Below are 23306 nucleotides of genomic sequence, written 5' to 3'. Positions count from 1 at the left end.
TCTCTAGGCCTTTCAGTGCAAGTTTTAGTTAACGTTGACCAGAGTTGTACTGGAGAAGCTACAAAGGCCTAGTGGAGTGTCCTCTCTAGGAATCTCTAGGTCTTTCAATGTAACTTTTAAAGTTGACCACAGAGTTGCCCTGGAGGAGCTACAAAGGCCTAGTGGAGTGTCCTCTCTAGGAATTTCTAGGTTTTTAAGTGCAACTTTTAAAGTTGACCATAGAGTTGCCCTGGAAGACCTACAAAGGCCTTGTGGAGTGTCCTCTCTAGGAATCTCTAGGTCCTTCAGTGCAACCTTTAGTCAACGTTGACCATAGAGTTCCCCTGGAGGACCTAGAGATTCCTTGAGAGCACATATTAATCAAAGCCGCAAATATGGAGGGATGAGGGTATAAGAAATGGAAATACAAAGCATGGACAACTTTGGCATTCAGTGTTACCTCTTTACACTTTAGGATTTTTAATATGGCATTATGTACTTATCCAGGAACCCCCATCTGCATCTGAACAAGTGCCACTCGGCTAAAACAACAAACTTCCTCTGAGCTTTAAAATTAGTAGCATCCTCTTTGCAAAGCCTGCTCTTTCCATTACAGGCTAGTCAGTTCCTATTCCCTACCACGATGTTAAATGAACAGCTTCCTGTATGTGTGTGTGTGTGTGTATTCATTTTTAAAATTTCAAAATAGCATCCTCTGATTTAAAAACACCAAAATCAAGACCCATCAAAATGCAAATGAAAACCACCCGGGTCAGGGTTTTTCCTAGCAGACAATGGATCTCTGATTAAACAGAAATGCCCCGGTTGGAGCCCTGCTTCTGGGACTGGTGCAGTATCACCCTTTTGCAAGCCATCAAATTGCTATATGATATTGCCTTGCATTTTGTTAGTTCTTGAGTGTGCGCACGAGTGTCTTTGCACAAATGGCAATTCCCTTTAATGTATAAATAAAACTATTTGGGACTTTGCACTCTGGAGTTCTGTTCCCAGCTTTGAGTTCCCCAATCTCTCTTGGCTACTGCAACGGAGTTAATAACCCCCCCCCCTCCATTAAATACTAGTTATGGATGCCCTCTTGGGACCCTTGCAATTTGGGTAACCCTTGGTTGTCAACTGCTCTGCTCAGGTCTTGCAAACTCAGAGCAGTTTTGGCTTCCTTGACCGAACCAGTCCTCTTCTTCTCCTGGTACCCTCCACTTTACTGAGCATTACCGTCTTTTCCAAAAGTCACATCATATTCCAATATATGCAAAGTGCGAAAGCCTCAGCTTGGTCATCTTGCCTTCTAGGAAAGAGCTTTGCCTGATTTGCTCTTGGATCCACATGCCTTTTTAGCAGCCCACAGTATCCGGAGGACTTTCCTCCAAGTTTTCCTCCTCCCAGGTTTCTTCACTGTCAGCATCCCCTCCACAAATGTAAATGCAAGTGTATCTGGAGTGCAAGCTGCCCAGGGCCAAGGTCCCACCCTCTGCAGCCCGCATCTCTTTTGTTACTCCGTGAAGCACAGCATCTGATCCGTGGTGCTCTAGAAATGAACCGTTGCGCGCACACTGGCGCGACTGCGTTCAGATGGGGCTCACAAAAGCATCTTGTTTAAACTCACCCCAACGAGGTTTGTTTAAGGCTCAGGAGTTGCCCCTGACAATGACATTTATACAGAGGAGAACCAAGAGGCGCACGTGTGAATGTGTCTCTCTGTGTCTTTTATTGGGTTGCAGTCTTATTAAACAACTTTTTTTTTGTTCCGCCATGTTTTCTTTGGAAAATACAGAAAGACAGGCATGCTTTCGCCCTCCCATTCTGAACCCAGACCCAGACCTGAAGAAGTCACAATCTTTGAAAATGCCACCTCCAAAAATGCCCCCCCAAACTATCTATATCATCCAGTGCAAAATACCGCCAAACCTGGGCTGAAAATGTGACTCCGTTGGGACTAAGAAGACAGACTTTGTACATCCTTGGGATCCCGTTTCACCCAAGAAATGCACTCTAAGGCTCCCTTCACACTACACAGTTATAGGTCTATAACTATAACTATAAGCAGCATGGCTCCTTCCTATGGAATCCAAGGGAGGGATACTTAGGATATCTCGGCCAAAGAGCTCTAGTGTGTCTAACCAAGCTACAAATCTCAGGATTCCACATTAGTGGAATCATAATGCTGTGTCTGGGTAGTGCAAAAGGGCCCCTGATCTCTCCATCCATCCATCCAATGAAAATGATTTGTTTGACAGTCAGACCTGAAGAGGGATTAATGTTTATTCCCATCTGCATAAAGGCTCAATCCTTAATGCAGGAGGAGTGGAATGGAAACTGAAGTTGATTCCATCACTGGAAATACTTTCCTCCCAGCCTTGATTACATATACAGTATGTCACACTCTCTCTCTCTTCCATTTCATTCTCATATAGAACTAGAATTTGGCACCGTCAAATTAAAATGGATCGGCAAAAGGTCCAGGACAGGAGAAAGAGAAAAGACAGTCACACAAACATATGCATCTGTGTGCCACTGTTGCGTCAAATATGACCCCACCAAGACTCAATAGGACAGTGCCAGATGTGCTGCTTCCAGCTTCAAATAATTACTTTTCCGGATGACAACTCCAGGGACCATAGAATTGGAATGGACCCCAAGGGCCATCTAATCCAACCCACAGTCATATAGGAACACGCAACTAAAACACTCCCCAAAGATGCCCCTCCAACCTCTGTTTGGAGACCTCCAAGGAAGGAGAACCCGCCATTTCCCAAAGCAGTCTTTGGGGTTCAGTCTTCCAAACCAAGTAACTTTGGCAAGCTTGGGGTTTTGCCCTGGGTCTAATTCATCATAGGGAACCCTCACTTATTTATTTATTCTCTTCTCTTTCCTTTCTTCCCCAGATGATCAAAAGGCACTGGGGAAGGACATCCCTCTTCCCCCTCACTTCATGTGGCTCCCTCCAATTGCAATTCAATATATTTATTACTTTAGTTTGCAGATATTCTGAGAAGTCCACCCAGGACTGAGGATTGCATATTAGGAAGAGGCAAGCAGGCTTATCCTTCGCTTCGTCCCATGAAACAATACAGTGGACTCTTCACGTTTGCTGGGGTTAGGAATGAAGGAATCCCATTAAAGTGGTAAAACTACAAATAAAAAAAAATCACAATTTATTTTACCTGAGAGTAAACCTCTCTAGGAATCTCTAGGTCCTCCATACAACTCTGTTGCCAACATCTGCCAGACGCTGACCATAGAATTGCGCTGGAAGATGTACAAATGCCTAGAGAAGAGTTTTCTCTCTAGGAACCTCTGGGCCCTCCAGTTCACCATCTAGCAGACGTTGACCCCAGAGTCAAGCTGGAAGACCTCGAGATTCCTAGCGAGAACATATGAAACAAATCTGTGAATAATCAAATCTGTAAATGTCAAACCTGCATCTGTTACTCAAGTGAGTGTGCAAACTGTGCATGTGTGTTGGGGGAGTGTAAATATTCCTCATTGCCAATAGAGGCAGCTGACTGTCAGCCAAATCAGGTCTCAAACCCATTTACTGTACATTGATAGTGCAAGGATGGCTTCTGGAGTGGAGAGACAAATACCTCGGGTGCAATTTCACTGTTGGAAGAGAAAGAGAGGCCTTCCCTAAATATAAGATCAGGCATTCATTCTTGCTCCTGCATTCTGCCTCTCTTGCTCCATCACATTCTCAGCCTGTGCAACCTTCAGCCGTTATAATATACATATATAGAGATAGATCTGGATATATTATAATCACTATGCATATAGAGATATCTGTAAAATATAGCTCTCACAGCACTTCTCTTTAATCTTCCTGGTTCTCTCCTCCTCCCACTAGTGCCTTCTGCCCCTTCCTTACACGGCGAGGGACCTGTAAGTGGGTCCCCCCCCATTAAAAAGAGTTTAATAGGATCCAATCCCACCCACCCGCTCCACCCTGCTTCCCAACTGCCCCACGGCTCCCTCCTCAACCCTGGGAGGGGCAACCCCCCGCTGCCCTCCCCATAGCATCCCTAGACCAGGCGCCACTGGAGGACGCTGGTGTCCGTCCCGCCGGTGGAGAGGAGCAAACTGTCGTCGTGGAGGAAGGCAATGTTGGTGACGTGGCTGCTGTGGCCGTTGTAGGTGTAGTTGGGGGCCTGCAAGTGGGGGGGGGGGGGCAATAGGGTGTGGGGAGAGAAACAAGAGGAAATTCAAGCCCTGGTCCCAGGCCTGCAGCTAGGCTGGGGCAAACAGAGCACCACCCCAGGGGCCCCAGCCAAAGCGGGCCCCAAAGAGATGCAGCTCCTTTGTTCTGGAGCGGCACTGTGACACGTCACCGATGTGCACCCCGTGTAAACGGCAGTGCGCCAAGATGGGACCCACAGCATGCGGTAAGACTTGGGAGCGCGTGAACGCTCTGCCCTACCAAGCTCTAGAATCATCTCCAGGCTCACCTAATTTTAAAAATATAGGGGCCCGAATGTACTTTCTGCCCCGGGGCCCCTAAAGGCCTCGCTAGGGGCCCGGCTGGTCCTTGTCCTCCAATAGAGCGGCACAACTCTCCTTCTGGAAATTGTTGGAAAATTTAAGCTTTCTCTCTTCCCTCCCTCTTTGCTATTTAGAGTTGTGCACACAGGAAATGTCACGCTATCTAAAATCCCAATTAAAGGCCGTGCGTGATAATCTCCTTAGAAGGAGACAGGAGAGAAGGACAATGGAGGCAGAGAGACCTATGGAGGAGAGACCCGGGTGCAAAACAGCGGACGGGAGACTCACCCGTGGCTGGCAACAGGGATAGGAGAACAAGTGCACTTTGCCAAAGTCGTCGGCAGAGGCCAGGAGCTTCCCATCGTGGGAACGGCAGACTGCATTGATATCCGTTCCGTCAGCACCCTCCGGCCAGATCCCTGGTAGGGCAGAGCAAGGGGGAAGAAAAGGTACTAAAGGATCAGAAGCTGGATGGAGCTGTAATATCCCATTTGCAAGAGCTTCTACTTATCTCCACCTTCTGCCACCCAATGTGAGGACTTCCTCCAGTCCTACGACTGTGGCGTCAAATGTGGGGACCTTCCAGATGCCTTTGTAATTACCTGTGCAAGACTTTATTCACCTCCAAAGCCACCCTAGATACCACTGCCTTTGAATATCTATTGCTGCCATGGAAACCACAAAAACATCTCAATAACCCGATATAACCCAGAGGCACAAGTGTATGGATTATTTCTGCAGTGGGGATGCCTCTCAGGATACTTGTACGTCTTTACATCCAAACTCTGGTTTTGATTCCATTTAAAAGTTACTGGGTGAAATGCAATCCCAATGCACAGCAGCAGGGTCTCCTTTTTTAAAAAGAAAGTCTCCAAAGATTGTGATGTATCAGTGTGTCATAAACCGTCTGACCCTTCCTATGTAGCCGCCAAAAACCCACTGGATTCTCAATCTGTTAAATTGCAAATTTCCCCGTTTTGAGAAATTATCTCCTGCTCTATGCTGCCTCCTTCTGGAAAAGACTTGCAGGGCTTTCAGGGCTCTCTGGCTGAGAAAAGACTTTGGGACCATTCACACATTATTGGTTTTTTAGCACAACTTTGTGAACAATCTCACTCATGCATCCTGGGTTTGTTGTTCATACTATGGAACTGCATTTCTGCGCATCTCTGTGCGTTCGGCTGCTCACACATGCAAGCACTCAAATAAAGATGTAGTCGACGACACAAACGTATTCAAAGCACCTTAAAGGCATGCAGAGTTTTATCCTGGGTTTATCTGCATCGGTTATTGACACAACTGAGAATCCAAAAGACTCAGTAATAATCCGATATCAATTTTCCTGGTTAAGTGGGTACTTTGGCAGCTCCACCCAAGAAACTTAATTGGGAGCATTTGAAAAGCATGTGAACAACAAAGATTCAACCCAGATTTGACCCAGAATATTTTCATCACCAGGGGCAGCCTGGCAGGAATTTGGGGCAATTACTCACCAAAGACCCCAAAACCCAACACGCAGGTGGCACTGGCCCAATCCATGTTGCGTACGGCTTCCGCGCTGGTGATTTGGCGGCAGGTGGATGGGTCCCCTGAGAGACGGAGGAAGAAGAGATATAGGAGAGAATGACAATTGCTGTTGTGGTGGTGTGCCTTTGAGTCATTTCCGAATTATGGCAACCCTAAGGCGGACCTATCATAGGGTTTTCTTGGCAAGTTTCTTCAGAGGGGAGTTGCCATTGCCATCCTCTGAGGCTGAGAGAGTGCGACTTGCCCATGGTCACTCAGTGGGCTTCATGGCTGAGCAAGGATTTGAACCCTGGTCCCTGTAAGTCCAACGTCCAAACTCTTACTCCTCATTTTAGACTAGATCTCCCAGAATCCACTGGCATGAGTACTTGTAATAAAAAAATACAGCTATTTTTGCAGCAGACCCTAAAAGTGGGCACTGTGTCCTCTCCATCACATCTTCTAATGCAATGCTAGCAGACTCACTTCCATTAAACAATGGATTCTTCTACTCACAGTACAAAATTTCATAGTCGCCAGAATTGGTCACCAAACAGCTGCTGTCAAAGGCCCAGTCCAGATGGGTGATGAAACTGGAGTGACCCTGGAGAAAGGGAAGGGTTGAAAAATGATATATATCTCCTAGGGTTTTAAAAGAAGAATATATATATAAATAATAAATAATAAATAAATAAAGTTTTTATTTATATACCGCACCTTCCTCAGATTAGGGCGGTTTACACAAGTTACAATTACACATACAATGCATTAAAAACAAACACCATACAGTATACAATAAAATAAAGGGAATGGTGAGGGGGGAGGGAATCAGGTCCAGCATTCTTCTCTCCCTCTGAGGCCTGGACCAAGGCAGATGGACCGGAGGGAGGGCTCTTCTTCTTCAGGCTAGCCCCTGATGGTACTGGGCCAGCCTTCTCTCTCCCTCAGAGGCCGAAAGATGACAGTTGGGGAGGGAGGAGCCTCCTTCTTCAGGCTAGTCCCTGATGGAACTGGGCCAGCCTTCTCTCTCCCCCAGAGGCCGAAAGATGTCAGTTAGGGAGGGAGGAGCCTCTGTCTTCAGGTTGGCCTCTGATGGTGCTGGGCCAGCCTTCTCTCTCCCCCAGAGGCTGAAAGATGACATATATGATATATATACACACACACACACACACACACACACACACACACACACACGGAAGGCACTGTCTATTTGATGCATACACACACAATGCTGCATAACCTCTTAGATTTCTTTTTTTAAAACCCTAGGAGAGAACCTCAAACTCACATCCGCTGGGATGCTGCATCGTGCATCTTGCATGGAAATCTTGATATTATCATTTTATGATTGACAGTTTGTATTAATGTGCACTATTTTATAATAGGTTGTTTTACATTTATTATAATGATATGCTATTAATGTTATAATTTCTTGTTTTTGCTTTCAGACCTTACACCACAGGCAGGCTTTTGTTTACATTTCGGGTTGTTTCGCTTTGTAAAGCGCTGTTTAAGCCCCAGGGTGCTCTATAAATAAATGTAATAATAATAATAATAATAATAATAAATTTCTCTTTTGAGTTGTACAAACACAGATAAATCTTATTTTCTGCATCTTCTGAATGCAAGCCAAATTAGTTACTGGTGCATAAAGGAGAACCGCTATAACTAACGGGGAAAAAGCAAAAATACTACAGGTTTTTAAATAATAATAATAAGCAATGTACCCCATGAAAACCCCATGACAGGTTCACCTTTTGTTGCTGTTGTGTACCTTTGAGTTGTTTCCAATTTATGGGAAACCTAAGGCGAACCTATCATGGGGTTTTCTTGGCAAGGTTTGCTCAGAGGAGGTTTGCCAAAAAGACAAATCTGCTGCAGAGGACATTCTCAAAGTCCCTTTCTCCCGGAGCATTCAGCCATCAAAAGGGGGGATAGGTCAAAAACAAGAGATGCTCCAAAATGGAAAGATGTGACATTAATTAAGAATATTTTGGCTTTCAGGGAAAGATCATAGCTTTGAAAATTTATCCTAAGAGAGAAGAAGAAACAAGAAGAAGAGCAAAGAAATGAAGAAGGCAGAATAAACCACGAGGATTGAGATGAAAGAAGGCACAGAGGTTAAAGAGAGCGCAAAAAACAGATGAAAAACATATTTACCTTAAATAGTGTAATATATTCAAAACATGTGGGTTCTTGGCTGTAGTGAAATATATCAGTTCTGGATGGAAAGGAAGTTACTTATGACTGTGTAGAGCAAGCAGATGTGAATCACTGGTGAAATTTGGTTTATATATGACAACACAGTGAATATTTTTAATGTGGTTTTATGCTGCTTGTCTTTGAACAAATGTATATAAGTAGAAGAAGAGGTGAAGGAGGAAGGAAGAAGAAAGAACAAGAAGAAGCAAAAGATGCTCCATTACTGTCATGTTCATGGAAGCTGCTGTAAACAGCTCCAAAGGGTCACTCTTATCTAGACCCCTAAGAGATTTTGATTCAGAAACTCCATCTGAATCCAATGCAAATCCTCATCTGATTGCATTTCCACTCACTGAGCATTTGCCGACTCGACCGTATTTCCTGCCGCCCTCAGACACCAGGTAGATGTAGACAAAGTTATCATGGGAGCCCAAAGCCAGGTATTTGCCATCTGCAAAAAAAGCAAAACCAGAGTCAGGCGGGAGGAAGAGTCTTCCTAGGAGGCAAAAAGGCCGCAGTTCAGTATTTTGGGAGCATTTTGCACTGTGGTCTTCCCCTGCGCTTCACCTCAAGGCCCAGTGGATTTGGATCAGGGGGTCCTCAAGCATTAGAAACCATTTGGCGACCCCGCTTTCTTTTTTCAAACCAAAGCATCTTACAAGTGCTAAAATTCAACACCAGCAGAACATACTCAAGAGCTTGGAAATGTTTCCTTTCTTAGGACCACAGAGGATACTAGGAGATGCATCCTCCCAAAGTAACATTTCTAAGCTCCAAGCCATTTCTGACTTATGGTGACCCTAAGGCAAAGCCATCACAGGGTTTTCTTGGCAGGTTTCTTCAGAGGAGGGTTGCCAGCACCATCCTCTGAGGCTGAGAGAGTGTGACTTGGCCAAGGTCATAGTCCAATGCTTAAACCACTACACCACACTTTATGGCTCTGCAGTCTCATAAAGTAACATTTCCAATCTCAGGTCCTGGTGGCTATGTACAACATCTTGCAACCTGGATTCTGCCCAGATGTTTCAATCCCACCCCACAGTTTCCGTCTTGCCCACTCCTTCTGAACCCCAAGTTCCTACCTGGGGAAAAGCTGACCACAGAAATGGGCTCTGCTCCGTCCGTATGGATGGTTACTAGGTCTCGGGTCTCTGTGTCCAGCACCAGCCACCTGGGAGAAGGCAGAGCAGGGAGGCAAAGGCTTTAGAGGAGTGCAGAGTGAACTATGCCACTCTATAAAATGACATTATGCGATGTAATAGCAGCATCTAACTAGGAGACTAACTAGGAAAAAGAAATTGCAAAAGCTTGACATCTGCGAAACGGAGTAGAACTCATGATGCTTATGCTAGAAATGTCTTCTTCCCACTTCGTTGCAAAGATGCTACTGGATGCCTTTACATCTTTTTTATGCTGAAGCAGACACACAGTGCAATCCTAACTATGGCCACAGTGGGTTAGGATAAGGCTGATCTGGGCCCCACAACAAACTCCAACTCCCAGAATTCCATAGCCTTGAGCCAAGACACTTAAAACGGTGCCAAACCGGGTTATTTCTCCAGTGTGAATGCAGCCCAGGTCTTTTGGAGATCAGCATCTTGCATGGCACAGCTAAGGTCCCATAGAGGAGAGATACTGGCATAGAAAGCTTCTTCTCTGCTTCAAGGTCCCATTGTCAACATTGCTGCCTTCCCTCTGGAGAATAGGATTTAGGCACCAGGGTGGAAACCTGCTCTTTCCATACTCCCACCTTGCTTGCCTTAGACCATAATGTAACGCTACTGTGTTGCCCCCAAGGGGTGCCCACAGACCCTTTCCCACCCTCCTCTTCTGTTAGCGGTCATGATGATCCCATTACCTGCCAGTTACAGTGCCCACCACCAGCACCGAACCACTGGGATGGAAGCCTGCTGAGCGAGCTGCATCCTGGAGGAGAAAGGGAAACCCATGCAAGAAGACTATTATTAAGCATGGCACCCCATGGACCACCGACCCCATTCCCCCTCCAAACCCAAGCCCTGCTGCTCACCTCGATTCCCTTGCTCCACAAGGGCTGGTGGGTAGCCACGCTCCACAGGTGGACCTGCTTGTCTTGCCCACAGGTCAAGAACTGGTCCAAGGTTGGGTGGGTGGCCAGGCCCCAGAGTTCTTCTGTGTGCCCCTGGGCAAAGAGAGTGGCACGAGAGGGTCACTTGGCACTGGACTCACCTTTTAATGCTTGCAGGGGCATTGAGTCTGGCATTTCCTTGCTTAACATCCAGACTAACTCCGTTGTGTGCATTCAAGCTGTTTCTGATTTATGGCAACCCTAATGCGAGCCTATCATGGGGTTTCCTTGGCAAGATTTGTTCAGAGGTGGTTTGCCATTGCCTTCCTCTGAGGCTGAGAGAGTGTCACTCGCCTAAGGGCATCCAGTGGGTTTGATGGCTGAGTTGGGAACTGATCTCTGGTCTCCAGAGTCATAGTCCAACATTCAAACCACTACGCTACGCTGTCTCTGGACGTAAACTAAAGTTGACCATTTCACCCTTTCTGTTCTGAACTCGAACTGCCAGCATGTCTAGGCCTCCCCAAACTTTCATGTGGCACCAAAAAGTGCCATCCTCTGAGGCTGAGAGAGTGTGACTTGCCCCCAAGGCCACCCAGCAGGGTTTACATGGCTGAGCTGGGATTCAAACCCTGGTCTCCAGAGTCATAGCTCAATGCTGAAGCCATGAAAATACACTTACAATGTTCTGAGCAGAAAAAAAATAGTATCAAATGTGGTTTTCTGTGCAAAATAACTATGATTGAAATGTGCGCAGTATATCTTTTTCCAGCCTTGAACTGCCAAACTACAGCGAATCCTACTATAAATTAACCCTTTCTATGTCATAGGACAGCTCACCCATGATGCTACACATGGACTCTAAAAACCATCTGCCAGAGGTTTGCCGTGTTGAGTTGGGAGAAAGGTGGAATATAAGAAGATTAATAATAATAATAATAATAATAATAATAATAATAATATACCTGCACCAGGAGGGAGAAGCCAGTAGCCAAGAATCCATGAAGCACCGAATTACGGGTGGTGCCCACAAAGAGGGAATCTCCTTTCCCTTCAGCAATGGTGCGCACCGGCCCAAAGCTCTCAGGAACCTGCATGTACAGAAGGAAGCCACAGCTTAAAACCCTAACCTGTTTTTCAGTATTTATTCCTCCGCCAATGCAACAGGGTTTGGTTTCCAGAATGCAAAAGGCAGCAAATGTATTGCACTTGCATAACGCTCACATTGATTTTCAAAGGGATTATCTATGTCCATCTGACAGTTGTGGCAACTTTCAGACTCAGGCTGCATCTGTACTGCAGAAATAATCCAGTTTGACCCCACTTTAAATGCCATGGCTCAATGCTATGGGATTTTGGGGTTTGTAGTTTGCTTTGGCACCAGAGCGCACTGACAGAGAAGGCTCGCAAAACTACAATTCCCATAATTCCATAGCACAGAGAACTCTGGTGCCAGAACAAACCTCAATTCCCAGAAATCCACAGCATTGAGCCATGGCATTTAAAGCAATGTCAAACTGGATTATTTCTGCAGTGCGGATGCACCCTCAGAGATCGGTTGGTAACATAGGTTTTCATAGATTGAGTCTCCCTTATCTGAAATGCTTGGGACAAGCAATGTTTTGGATTTTGTTTCCCAGATTTTGTGATATTTGCTCATACATAAGCAGACATCTTGGAGATGGGACCCAAGTCTAAACTCAATACAGTATTCATTTCTGTTTCATACACACTTTATGCACATCGCCTGGAGGTAGTTTCATACAAAATTTTAAAAATAACATTGTGCATGAAACAAAGTTTGCGTACACTGAACCGTCCGAAAGCAAAGGTGTCCCTGCCTTGTGCAAACTGTCTTTCAGCAAAGACCATGCTAAAGATTGGCATTAAAGCGAGATTACCTCCCACAACTGGGGCACCAGGGCAGAGTCTTACGATGCCAGCAATAATGCCAAGCTATTTGCATTAGAGCCATGTATCCTGATCCTGATCTCCTCCTTGGAAAAGTAGGCCAAGTTTGACAGGATTTCTTTCCCTGAAAGCTGGCACGGATAGTGCTGCACGTCATGCCTGAGTAAAAAGACCTTGTTTTAAATGCATTTTAAATGCATTTTAATCTAAAAAAACAAAGATCAAGGGGCAGAGTTTCTTGCCAGATTTCAAGTGCTGAAATTGACCATTTTGGGCCCATCGCCTGCAAAACGTCCCAATGTTTCTGACCAGCTCCTGGTGAAGGCATAGTGTTGGACTATAGAGGATCACTCTAATCGGATCCAGAAGCTCACTCTAATCTGGGAGTCCTTTGTTTCACAACTCTTTACAGCCTCCATGACAGAGTCAGAAAGGCTGCTACTTAAAGGCACACAAAATCATAGAATCGGAGGGTGTATCTACACTGCAGAAATAATAATGCAGTTTGACGCCACTCCATTCCCATCTTGTCCATAATACCTCATTTTCCTGCAGCTTCTGGTAATCCCGTCCCCAAAGGACGACTCTCCGGTCTCTGCCGCCTCCCGTGACGATGGTCCCGTTCCGCAGGACGCATAAGCCAAAGATGCCACCTTCGTGGGCTCCTGGCACAGCGTGGCAAATCCGGTTTCCCCCTGCCGGGCAAAGAATCCTTTTATTAAACAAGAATAAGACACACGTATGCCATCCCTAACTTGCCCACCTATATACTTCAGACTACCTTTGAAATCAGTGGGTCTTTCTTCCAAGCGCAGACATGGCTCAGTTAACAAGGCATCTGACACTGAAACTTCACTTTTACATATTTTTATGCCTACCCAGAACCCTTGTCCTGGTGCTGCCACAAACCACATAGTACAGAGCCATGGCAGTTCTAGCGGTGTCAAAAGCACATTATTTCTGCAGTGCAGATTAGACCAGAGATATACCTGTACAATGGACAGGCTTGACCAACTGGCTCTCCAGCCAACACCAAGTGGGCCAAGGCTTGCCCAGCTCTGTGACAGACATTCACTCTCAGGACTGACCTTTTCCCCAAATGTAGAGGTTTCCCCCCGAATCGCCAGTGACTGTGTCTCCATTCTCTGTGAAAGCTATGCACAGGATGTACTTGGGTTTCTCATGTTTCTGTGGTGGAAGACAGAGAAGTCTTAAAACAGGGAGTGTTACACTTTTCTCCATCCCACGGTCAGTTCAGATCACTTCCTTTAACCCATGTCTATGGAAAAATTAGCCAAAAACTGGTGAGAGGCCCTCCCTCCAATTGCCATTGCTCTGGCCTCTGAGGGAGAGAAGAGCAGCCAGGCCCCACTCCATTGGGCTTTGGGTCTCAAGAGGCTAGTGAGAATCCCCCCTTCAATCCCAACTGCCACTACTGTGGCCTCCGAGGGAAAGAAGAGCAGCCAGGCACAACTCCATTGCGCCTTGGTCCCAGCAACTGATGAGAGGTCCTCACTCCTTTCCAATAGCGACTTTTGTAGCCTCAGAGAAGAGCAGCCAAGTACCACTCCATTGTGCTTTGGGTCTGAGCCCTCCTTCCATCCCAACTGCCACTATTGAGGCCTCCAAAGGAGAGAAGAGCAGCCAGGCACAGCTCCATCATGCTTTGTTCCTAGCAACTGATGAGAGGCCCTCACCCCTTTCCAACAGCTACTACTGTAGCCTCTGAAGGCGAGAAGAACATCCAAGTACAGCTTTGAGTCATGCACTGGGTCCCAAGAGGCTCCTGAGAAGCCCTCCTTCCATCCCAACTGCCATTATTATGGCCTCCAAGGAAGCGAACCCAAGTACAGCTTTGAGTCCCAAGAGCCTGGCAAGAAGCCCTCCTTCTGCCCCAACTGCCAATGTGTTGGTCTCTGAGGAAGAGAAGAGCAGCCAGCATCCGCTGGACATAATCCCTTCCCCACTGTCACTGCCTTTTCCTTGTGTGCCATGTTTTATTATAATGTAAAGCTGGGGACAGTGTATGGTCAAATTAACAATTGGTACACTGCTCTGGGAGCCTTTTACGCTGAAAGATAAAGGGTATAAATGCTCATAATAAATAAATAAACTGGCCAAGAAGGCAACAGCATCTTCTCAAGGATGCAAAAACCCCACATCCGAAGAAAGGAGAAAAGCGTCAACCCCTTCAGTAAACACAGCAGAACTGGTTCTCCTAGACTGTGCATATAGTACATGTATATGCAAATAATGCCTGTTAATATCTGGCATGTGTGTATGTACACAGATACAAACAGGGAGGAGTTGGTTCTGAATCTTTGGAATGGGGAGAGAGATGGAGTTCTCCCTTCATCCTTGCTAAGCATATCAAGTTCAGATGCTCATCTTTTCTGCTTCTCATGGCTTTGTCCAAATGAGCCAGGAAAAGTGCATGTCTCACTGAGCATTTTCATGCACAACAATCATACATGTTGAACTTGAATCTGTTAAAAGCATTTTTTAAAATAAAAAAGCTAAATATTAAGCAGGTATTATTTAATGAGAGTTTCAAAGTGTACCACTTTTATCTTGTAGGTCCTTGCGCACGTGGTATTACCCACATGGCAGTCCATCTGAAGAACAGATGCTGACCAAGAGAGAAAGCTCACTGGGTTTCCCATTGCCATGCAATGGGTGCCACAGTTGAGGCGAGACAAGGATGTGGGATCCCTAGAGCCCTGCAGGACCCTATACCTTTTAACCCATGTGAACTTGTTGTGTACCTTCAAGGCATTTCCAGCTTACGATGACCCTAAGGCAAACCTATCATGGGTTTTCTTGGCAATATTTCTTCAGAGAGAGTTTGCCTTTGCCTTTTTCTGAGGCTGAGAGAGTGTGACTTGCCCACAGTCACCCAGTGGGTTTCCATGACCAAGCAGAGATTCAAACTTAGGTCTCTAGAGTCCTGGCCCAAAACTCAAACCATTATAATGTGTTCCCTCTCTACTTAACAGGAGCCTCTCCTAGGGTTATCTTGATCAGATTTCTTCAGGAGGGGGGATTGCCTTCTTCTGAGGCTAAAAGTAAGGTTGAGAGAGTGGGTTTCTATAGCTGAGCAGGGATTCCAACCCTGGCCTCCAGAATCCAGTGCTCAAACCACTGAGAAGCGAACCCATATCCTTTGCAACATTACAAGAGAAGGATGGGTCAAGCAAACCAACCAACCTCTCCGTGGCCACGTGCAGCTTGCCCCACATCTTTATCCCTCTCAATTTTCTGCAAAAGCCCCTCTCACCTCAAAAATGCCCTGCCTCTTGCTGAGGTTGCCTCCCTCCAGCGTCCAGAAGTGAATGTGGGATTTCCCGCATGTGATGAGCAACATTGGCTCCGTCGGGTGGAAGGTGGCGGCGAGGACGGATTCATTGGAACACTTGAGGAGGAAAGAGAGAGCGTCAGGCAGTGCACCGTGGAACAGCCGAAGTGCCAGAGCATGGAAATGTTCCTCTTTTGGACTACGCCTTCCAGAATCCCCCACCCAGCATGGAGATATGGAACGTGATCATGAGTAAGGAAACGGTATCCATCCAGCTACCTTCACATCAGCAATCTTCTGCTCCTTCTGCCAATCCCATACGGAGAGAACGTGGTCGTTGGAGTCATCCACCGCACACAGGAGGCCTCCTCCGTTCTGGGGAGATAAAAATATGGGACAAATAGAGGTAGCAAAGCAAGCGTTAGTCCTTTCTGCCCCACAGGTCTGGAATGGGTTGCATTTGACACAAATCTCTGTGTGAACCATTTATAGACTATGCTCAAGCGTTCTTCCTCCGATCTCTCTCTTTTTTTAAAGCATGTTTTAAGCTATCTCCGGTGGTGAAGGTACAGTAAGTGGAACTCTCATGCCACTCTGCAAAAGATTAAATGCCAGCAAATGGGGTAAAAACTCCTTTAGTTATTCATATCTGAGAGCCAGTGTGGCATAGTGGCTTGAGTGTTGGACTATGACTCTGAAGACCAGAGTTTGATTCCCAGCTCAACCATGAAACCCACTGGGTGGCTTTGGGGAAGTCACACACTCTCAGCCTCAAGGAAAAGCAATGGCAAACTTCCATTGATCTGTGTCCTATTCTCTGGAGCAGCAGAAAACAAGCTTGCTCCATCCTCAACATGACATCCCTTCAAATATTTAAACAAGCCTATCATATCACTTCTTAACCTTCTCTTCTCCAGGCTAAATATACCCAGCTCTCTAAGCCTCTCATCATAGGGCTTTATGGTTTCCAGACCCTTCACCATTTTGGTTGCCCTCCTCTAGATATGCTCCTGTTTGACCACATCTCCTTTTAATTGTGGGGGCCCAGAACTGGACACAGTCTTATTCCAGGTGACCAAAGCAGAATAGAGTGGCACTATTACATTCCTTGATCTAGACACTATACTTGTATTGATACAGCCTAGAATCATATTGGCCTTTTTAGCTACTGCATCACACTATAGACTCATGTTCAACTTGTGGTCTACTAGGACTTCTAGATCCCATTCACATGAAGGAAAGAGAACTGAGCATCTAAGAGGAGAAAGGGTCTCACTCACAGACTTGGAGAATCCCACGCAGCTGACGGCTCGGTCAAAGGGCCCCGGTCCCAAGACGTGAAGCGTATTCAGGCTCACCGAATCCCAAACTCTCACATGGGGAGGAAGCGGCTAAGAGAAGATGCGGAAAACAGCTTCAGAGGAGAAAACACAGAACAAGAGATAGCAATTCTTCACCCCATAGATGCTCTGGGAGTGGAATTTGCTTCTAGCTCTGTCTAGAAGGGTGCATCTGCACTGTAGAAATAATGCCGTTTGACATCACTTTAAATGCTGTAGCTCCATCCTAGGGAATCCTGGGATTGAAAGTTTTGCAAGATCCTTCGCCTTCTCAGCCAAAAGAGTGCTGGTGCCTTCATTAAATTACAAATCTCAGGACTCTGTAGCATGGAGCCATGTCAGTTAAAAGTGGTGTCAAGGTGCATTGTTTTGACAGTGTAGATGCGCCCCTAAAAAGCTTTGGAAAGGAAAGGAAAGGAAAACTAGACTAATCGGACACTGTTTTGATCGTTGGTTCAAAGTCCTTTCAGGATGTGTCCAAACAGATTCCAAAGACCAGAAAGTCTGAGATTTTGTTTCTGTCCTTTCCAATTTGATTCTGGAGATCCAGACACGTCTTTGCTGTTGGTTCTTGGTATGATTACAGACTTTCTCCTGCCAGCTCCTATGGTCAGTTTGTCTTAACCCAGTTTAAAATGGGAAAAAACAGAAACAAAATCTGTATGTTTTTCATCAGCCTGGATGCATCCTCAGTTATGTAAGATCATCTTGTTTGGTATTCCTGGATTTGTTGATGACTCTCACCTTGCCATCTTTAGATGTCCCAGCCACTTGTCCGGTTGCAATGGTGACCATATCGGGATGCACAGCCAGGCTGTATGAGAAAGGAAAGGACACAGGTTCACATACACAGCATCACAACTTCAATTACAAGCTGGAGATACACCCAAGGTATAGAGGGGTACAAGGTAGTAGGAAAAGCAATCAGAGCATAGTAAGTACATAGAGATGCAAACTGCGAGTAAGGCTAAATACAGCCTGCAGAACCCATATAGACCAGAGCCCAATTTTTTGAAAAATCCAGCACAATTTGGGGGCAACTACCCCATTTCTTCTTCTGCCTCTCCGGTGCAGTGGGAGAGAACAGGAAAGAGACAGCCATCACAACATGCGCCTCTCTTTCTCTCACCATTTGATGTCGTCGGTGTGGCCCAAGTAGTGGCGCTGCCGCTGCTCCTCCACATTGTAAAGAACCGCCACAGCAGCCACAAAATACACAATCTCCCCCGTAGGCAGCAGGAAAAGGTTGGCACGACAGTCACGGCCTCGGTAGCCATAGCTGGAGCAGAGACCAGTCAAGGAAGGAAAGCATACAGGGCCTTGAAAGTCCCGGTGACCTGCTTTCAGACATCCGGCCCCAACTCCCCCATTTTCCTCCCCCATTTTTGGACAGGATACACCCAGTCCAACTTGAGCTTCTTATGGGGCAGATCCAACTTGGCATCCAAGCTGTAGGTGGCAACAACAGCGTCCGGAACAAACATGGGGATCGGGCGTCCCCGAAGGAACATCTTCACGTAACCATCCTCTGCAAGGAGATGAAGGGAAGGGTATAAGAGGAGAAGATGAGGGACGCAACCCATTCAGATCTCGCACAAACAAGCCTGCAAGATCACCACTGGTCCAAAACCCAAGAGGACCAGATGATGATGATGATGGTGACTCTCTCTGTCCCTCTGTCATACACAAACCCAGAGAGCCAACAAGGCTGCCATGAAATTCTTGACTTTCTGGTTTACAGAAGTAAAGCCACTTCAAATCCTTGGAGTAATTCATTGAACTTTCCAAAGAAATAGCTCTGTTAATCTCTTGCTACAGAAAGAAGGAGGAAAAGAAGAGGAGGAATAACAAAACAAAAAAGGAATATGGCAGGACCCAGAAGGCTTACTATTTTTTAAAATCTAAACATGCTTTTTTTTGGTCCTCAATATTATTGAAACTTGTTCACCAACCGGCACCTTCAAATGCACAGCAAGAGTGGCTCTTACTTACCAGCGCTGAAGGTGGATTCTTTCGGCTTGCTGTGAGAAGGGAAAGAAAGGAAATGGTTAGCATAAAAAGCGAAAAACAGAAGTGAGAGATACACTTCCCCATAACTTTCATGTGACTGTTAAAAGGTAGTTGATCCATAGGGCTATTCTCTTGACCAAGCCAAACAAAACCTCGCAATTGGGAACATTTTCCGCTGAAAGATAAACTGAAGGTGGCACGGCATAGTGGTTTCAGTGTTGGACTACAATTCTGGAGGTTCAATTCCTGGCTCTGACATGAAACCCACTGGGTGGACCTTGGGCAAATCATACTCTCTCAGCCGCAGGTGAATGGCAAAACTCCTCTGAACCATAATAGGTTCACCTTAGAGTCGCCATAAGTCAGAAATGGCTTGAAGGCAAACAGCACATGGAACAATAGAAAGGAGGGCATTCACTGGTAGTTTGCCATCCAAGTACTAAGCCATTTCAGCTTCCATAGGGAAGGATTTCCAAAGTCTAAGGAGGCCTTGTCTTGTGTTGCCACCAGCCATATCTATGAAGGTGGTGCGACTGAGAATAGGGTCTCAGGAGCCTGGCATTCTCACATGGGAATATGCAGTCGGTCAGGTAGCCTGGACCTAAGCCATTGACTACCCCCCCCATCATTCACAAAACTACTATGGTACTTTCTTTGCATCAGCGGTGCCCATTTCAAGCCATTTCTTGCTGTCCCCAGCCCCTGCTTACCCTGCGCATACAATGCCAGGCGCATTTCTATGCTATCAGAGCAACTGCAAGGGAATAGTAACACACAGAAGCTGGCTTGGAGCCCATGAGAGATGGCTGCCTCCGCTCGGCAAGCTGTGGAGGCAGTGAGAAAGCACACGAGATGAACATCTCTCTCCAAGACAGTGCTGCTCTTGGATTCGTGAATGCACGCATGTGGGAGAAGGAAGGGAACGGAAGAAATAGCTGCTCCGGTGCCAAGCAAGCTCCCAGAGCCTAAAATGGAAGAGGTGGGTGAAGGAAATGCATGTTTTACAGCACACAGTTATAGCCTGTCTTGCTTTTCTCTGTCAACCCTGAACATTTTTAGCACATTGTGATGTTCAGCAGCACTACACTTGCAGACGCGGCAAAGCGAGGGTCTTTTGATTCTGAGGCTCGTTTGAGAGCCTTCTTGGCAGGACTTGCAAAGAATGAACAGAGAGGGAAGAGAAGTGTCTGCCTGGATCAGATCCAGAAAGCAACTTAGGTCAACCGACTGGCTCCAGCAGCCCTGGCAATGGGAAGCCTGGCCTCCCCAGAGATCGCACAGAGCTCCCTTTCATGGCTTCCCCATTCCTTTCCTCTGCTAGACCTCTGGCTCAAAGAGGCGCATGCAAACAACCCTGAAAGCGGCATTCTAGCCAAGGAGTGAGTCAGCAAGGCAAGAGGGAGACCTTTTTCCCTTTCCTAGAGGTCTGGTCAATGAGCAGAAATGGCCAGAGAGAATCACTGAAGCCTTTGGCCTGGCTATCCTGCAGAGGTGGGCACTACCCAGTTTAGCTTTGGGGAAACTACTGCATATGCGTGAGTCTAAACATTTCAATCAAAAAACCAAAACCTGGGTCAACTTATCCATGGGTCACTGTATGTACTGTACTTTAACCCAGATCAAAATAGAAACTGAGTAGTAAATGTCTTGAGAGGCACAAAAAGAAGCACCAGCGTCCCTTGCTCCAGGGATGGTATCAAAATCCATAACTTTGACTCCAAAACTTGCCCTCGACTTATACTGTACAAGAGGCCGACAGTCGAGTATATGCGGCACTTGTTTGGACTGCGGGGCTCAGAATCCTTGCCTCTTCCACTTTCTCTCAGGAAGATCCCAGGGAGACCCAAACCCTAATTTTAACGAAAGTTGAATTTAAAAAACATCATTTCACAAGGCCCAGTCCTTTCCTCTTGTAGGGATCATGTCAGCCGCGAAGGAGTTAACTAGAGGAAGGAGGAGGGTGGGACGGTTTCTCCCTGCCCATCTGCTGTGGCTTTTATCTCTCTTTCCCCTAAACAACCACCTTCATCTCCAAAGTCTCCCTTGGCAGCTCTCCACTCCTTGCCCTGCCCACTGTTTGTGCAAAGCCTCTTTCTCTTTCCTCTCCCATGGGATCCTCCTGGGATCTTGCATCAGGCAATGATTCCAGCACCTCCTTGAAGCCCTCCCTCTGTGCACCACTTCCCTGGACTAAGACCCCCAAACTTTCAGGCTATCTTGAACCCCTGCCCCTCTCCAAGATCCTGCCTCCAGACAGAGGACTGTCATTCATTCACTTGCCAGCCAGAGAGAGATCTTGTAGTTGACAGCTGCAGCTTTCCTACTAGACTTCTACTAGATATGCCACTGATCTATGCGGATGTCAGTTCACATTACAAATCCTTTGGGTATGGAAATGAAGTTACAGGTCCAGTTTTAAGGGTGGTCTTTAGTGCACCAAGGCCTAGGAAACCGGTGAATGGACAGCCTCACATGCCAATGGCATAGATATATAGGTCTGTGCCTGGTTTCCACTCCACCAACTGCATCTGAGGAAGTCTAGGAAAGTTCCTGCTGCCAACTTCTTCCTTTCAGTGCGTCTCAAAGGTGCTACAAAAGGGCCTCAAGGACCATCTGGTCCAAGCCCCTGCCCTGCAAAAAGACCCACCGCAAGCCCCGTTCAAAGCCCTGCAAAGGAGGAGAGTCCCCATCCTCTGAGGCGCCCCAGAGTCAGCATTCGGGGGGGATCTCCTCCCTTGGCCTTGGCATCGTTTTACACAAGCCCTCCTCTGCCAAGGAGCCTCACTAAACGACCTGCCTTGGAGCCCTGGCCTGCATCGTTTCGAGAGTGCAGATGCCACCTGAGTCCCACTGAAGAGGAGGAGCTGGATGGCTCTCAGAGTCACTGCCTTCCTGCAAAGTCTTCCCCAGGGGAAAAAGCTCAGGAGGGGCACTCAGCTGGAAAGGGACTTCGGTGTATGCTCAGAGGCACCTTTGCTCAGGAAGGAAGGAAGGAGAGAAAGTGAGAGGGAAGAAGGCAGGAAGGCGGCAGGTGGGGTCTTGAGGGCAGGGCAGGCCCCGTTCCCTCTCCTCCTCCTCCTCCTCACCTGGGGCTGCTGCCTATCCCCGCCGTCTTCCTCATGGCTGGGGATGATGGTGTGGAGAGTCCCTGGCTTTGCTGGGCTGAGTCCAGAGAGGAGCCAAAGGAGGAGATGGGAGAAGCTCTCTGGGACTGGGAGGGAACTGGAAAGCCATCCCGGGAGGAGGAAGCCAGTCCCAGCCCCTGCTGCCCTCCTCCTGGGCTGCTCCTCCTCCCCGCCCGGGGCCAGGCCCTGCTTCCCTTAACCCTCCAGGTGCCGGGGGAGGCATCTGCACTTTGGCACCAGGGGCTATGAACACCTTGGGACCTGTAGTTTGCCCAGGCCTCCCGCCTCCTCCTCCTCCTCCGTTCAAGAGGGCCCCATCCATCCCTAATCCGTGGTGCCAAGCGGTGCCAAGGCAGTGCGGATGCCAAGGCAGGAGCCAGGACGCAGTGGTGGGGAAAGAGCGGAGGGTTTGCCCAGGCGGGGGCTCTGCTTGGCTGTGACCATTGGGGAAGCTGGTCCCGAGGCTTGGGGAAATGGAAAGAGGGATTTGGGGATCTGGAGTTCCAGCGCCTTTAAGGGCTGCAGCAGGGAAGGCAGGCGAAACTCCACCTCGAGGAAGGCGAACCTGTGGATGCTGCTGCCTTCAGTTGAGACCCACCAGAGATCCGGTTCCGACAAGGAAGGAGACACTGCAGAAATCGTCCAGCTTGAGACCGCTTTCTCTGCCCTGCCCTGGCTCAATGCTAGGGAATTCTGGGAACTCTAGTTTTGTGAGACACTGAGCCTTCTCTGTCAGAGATCTTTGGGGCCACAACAAGCTACAGTTCCCAGGAGTCCATTGCATTGAGCTCTGACGCTTAAAGCGGCCTCAAACTGGATTACTTCTGCAGTCGCCGTTGGCCAAGAAAGGTCTGGCGGATGGGTTTTTCTTGTGATTGTAGAACTGATGCAGTCTGGCTCCACTCAAAGTGCAGGAGCTCCATCCGACGCGACCCTGGGATGTGTAGCTTTCCAAGGCCTTTAGCCTTCTCTGCCACAAAGGGCCTGGTCCCTCACCAAAGAATACATCCACCTGGAGCTAAGTGGCGTCCAAACTGCATTACGCTCATCCCTCCATGTTTGTGGCTTTGATATTTGCGGATTTGATTAATATGTTCCCTCTAGGAATATCTAGGTCCTCCTCCAATGCAACTCTATGGTCAGTGTCTGTCGGACGTTGGCCACAGAGTTGCCCTGGAGGACCTAGAGATTCCTAGAGAGAATACAATTTTACTAGGCCTCTCACAGAGAGACTACTACTTTACTAGGCCTTTGTAGTTCCTCCAGTGCAACTCTATGGTCAGTGTCTGTCGGATGTTGGCCACAGAGTTGCCCTGGAGGACCTAGAGATTCCTAGAGAGAATACAATTTTACTAGGCCTCTCACAGAGAGACTACTACTTTACTAGGCCTTTGTAG

At 47.3% G+C, this 23306-nt stretch overlaps 1 protein-coding gene across 2 annotated transcripts in view; it reads right to left on the bottom strand.

Annotated features, from left to right (window-relative positions):
• Positions 1-1676: 1676 nt before the first annotated feature.
• The window catches only part of EML2 (EMAP like 2), a 29401-nt gene continuing 7771 nt past the window's right edge, over positions 1677-23306 (bottom strand). Inside the window, exons 1-19 of one of the 2 annotated variants that reach the window (XM_042439735.1) lie at positions 21871-22067; positions 18767-18795; positions 18173-18302; positions 17904-18053; positions 17519-17588; positions 16715-16825; positions 15714-15809; positions 15417-15551; positions 13228-13327; positions 12680-12834; positions 11194-11319; positions 10211-10342; positions 10040-10107; positions 9264-9352; positions 8535-8632; positions 6496-6583; positions 5967-6062; positions 4762-4892; positions 1677-4142 (exon numbers count right to left, since the gene is read on the bottom strand). In XM_042439735.1, the coding sequence (XP_042295669.1) occupies positions 4017-4142; positions 4762-4892; positions 5967-6062; positions 6496-6583; positions 8535-8632; positions 9264-9352; positions 10040-10107; positions 10211-10342; positions 11194-11319; positions 12680-12834; positions 13228-13327; positions 15417-15551; positions 15714-15809; positions 16715-16825; positions 17519-17588; positions 17904-18053; positions 18173-18302; positions 18767-18795; positions 21871-21905 (1965 nt within the window). In that variant the 5' untranslated portion in view covers positions 21906-22067 and the 3' untranslated portion in view covers positions 1677-4016. Of the gene's footprint in view, positions 4143-4761; positions 4893-5966; positions 6063-6495; positions 6584-8534; positions 8633-9263; positions 9353-10039; positions 10108-10210; positions 10343-11193; positions 11320-12679; positions 12835-13227; positions 13328-15416; positions 15552-15713; positions 15810-16714; positions 16826-17518; positions 17589-17903; positions 18054-18172; positions 18303-18766; positions 18796-21870; positions 22068-23306 lie in introns of those variants that run through there. The other variant, XM_042439734.1, reaches the window with a different exon arrangement.

Source organism: Sceloporus undulatus, chromosome 9 (genome assembly GCF_019175285.1).
Source record: "Sceloporus undulatus isolate JIND9_A2432 ecotype Alabama chromosome 9, SceUnd_v1.1, whole genome shotgun sequence".
Taxonomy (NCBI): Eukaryota; Metazoa; Chordata; class Lepidosauria; order Squamata; family Phrynosomatidae; genus Sceloporus; species Sceloporus undulatus.
Note: the sequence above shows the minus strand (reverse complement) of the source record. Positions and strands in the feature narration are given on the sequence as shown.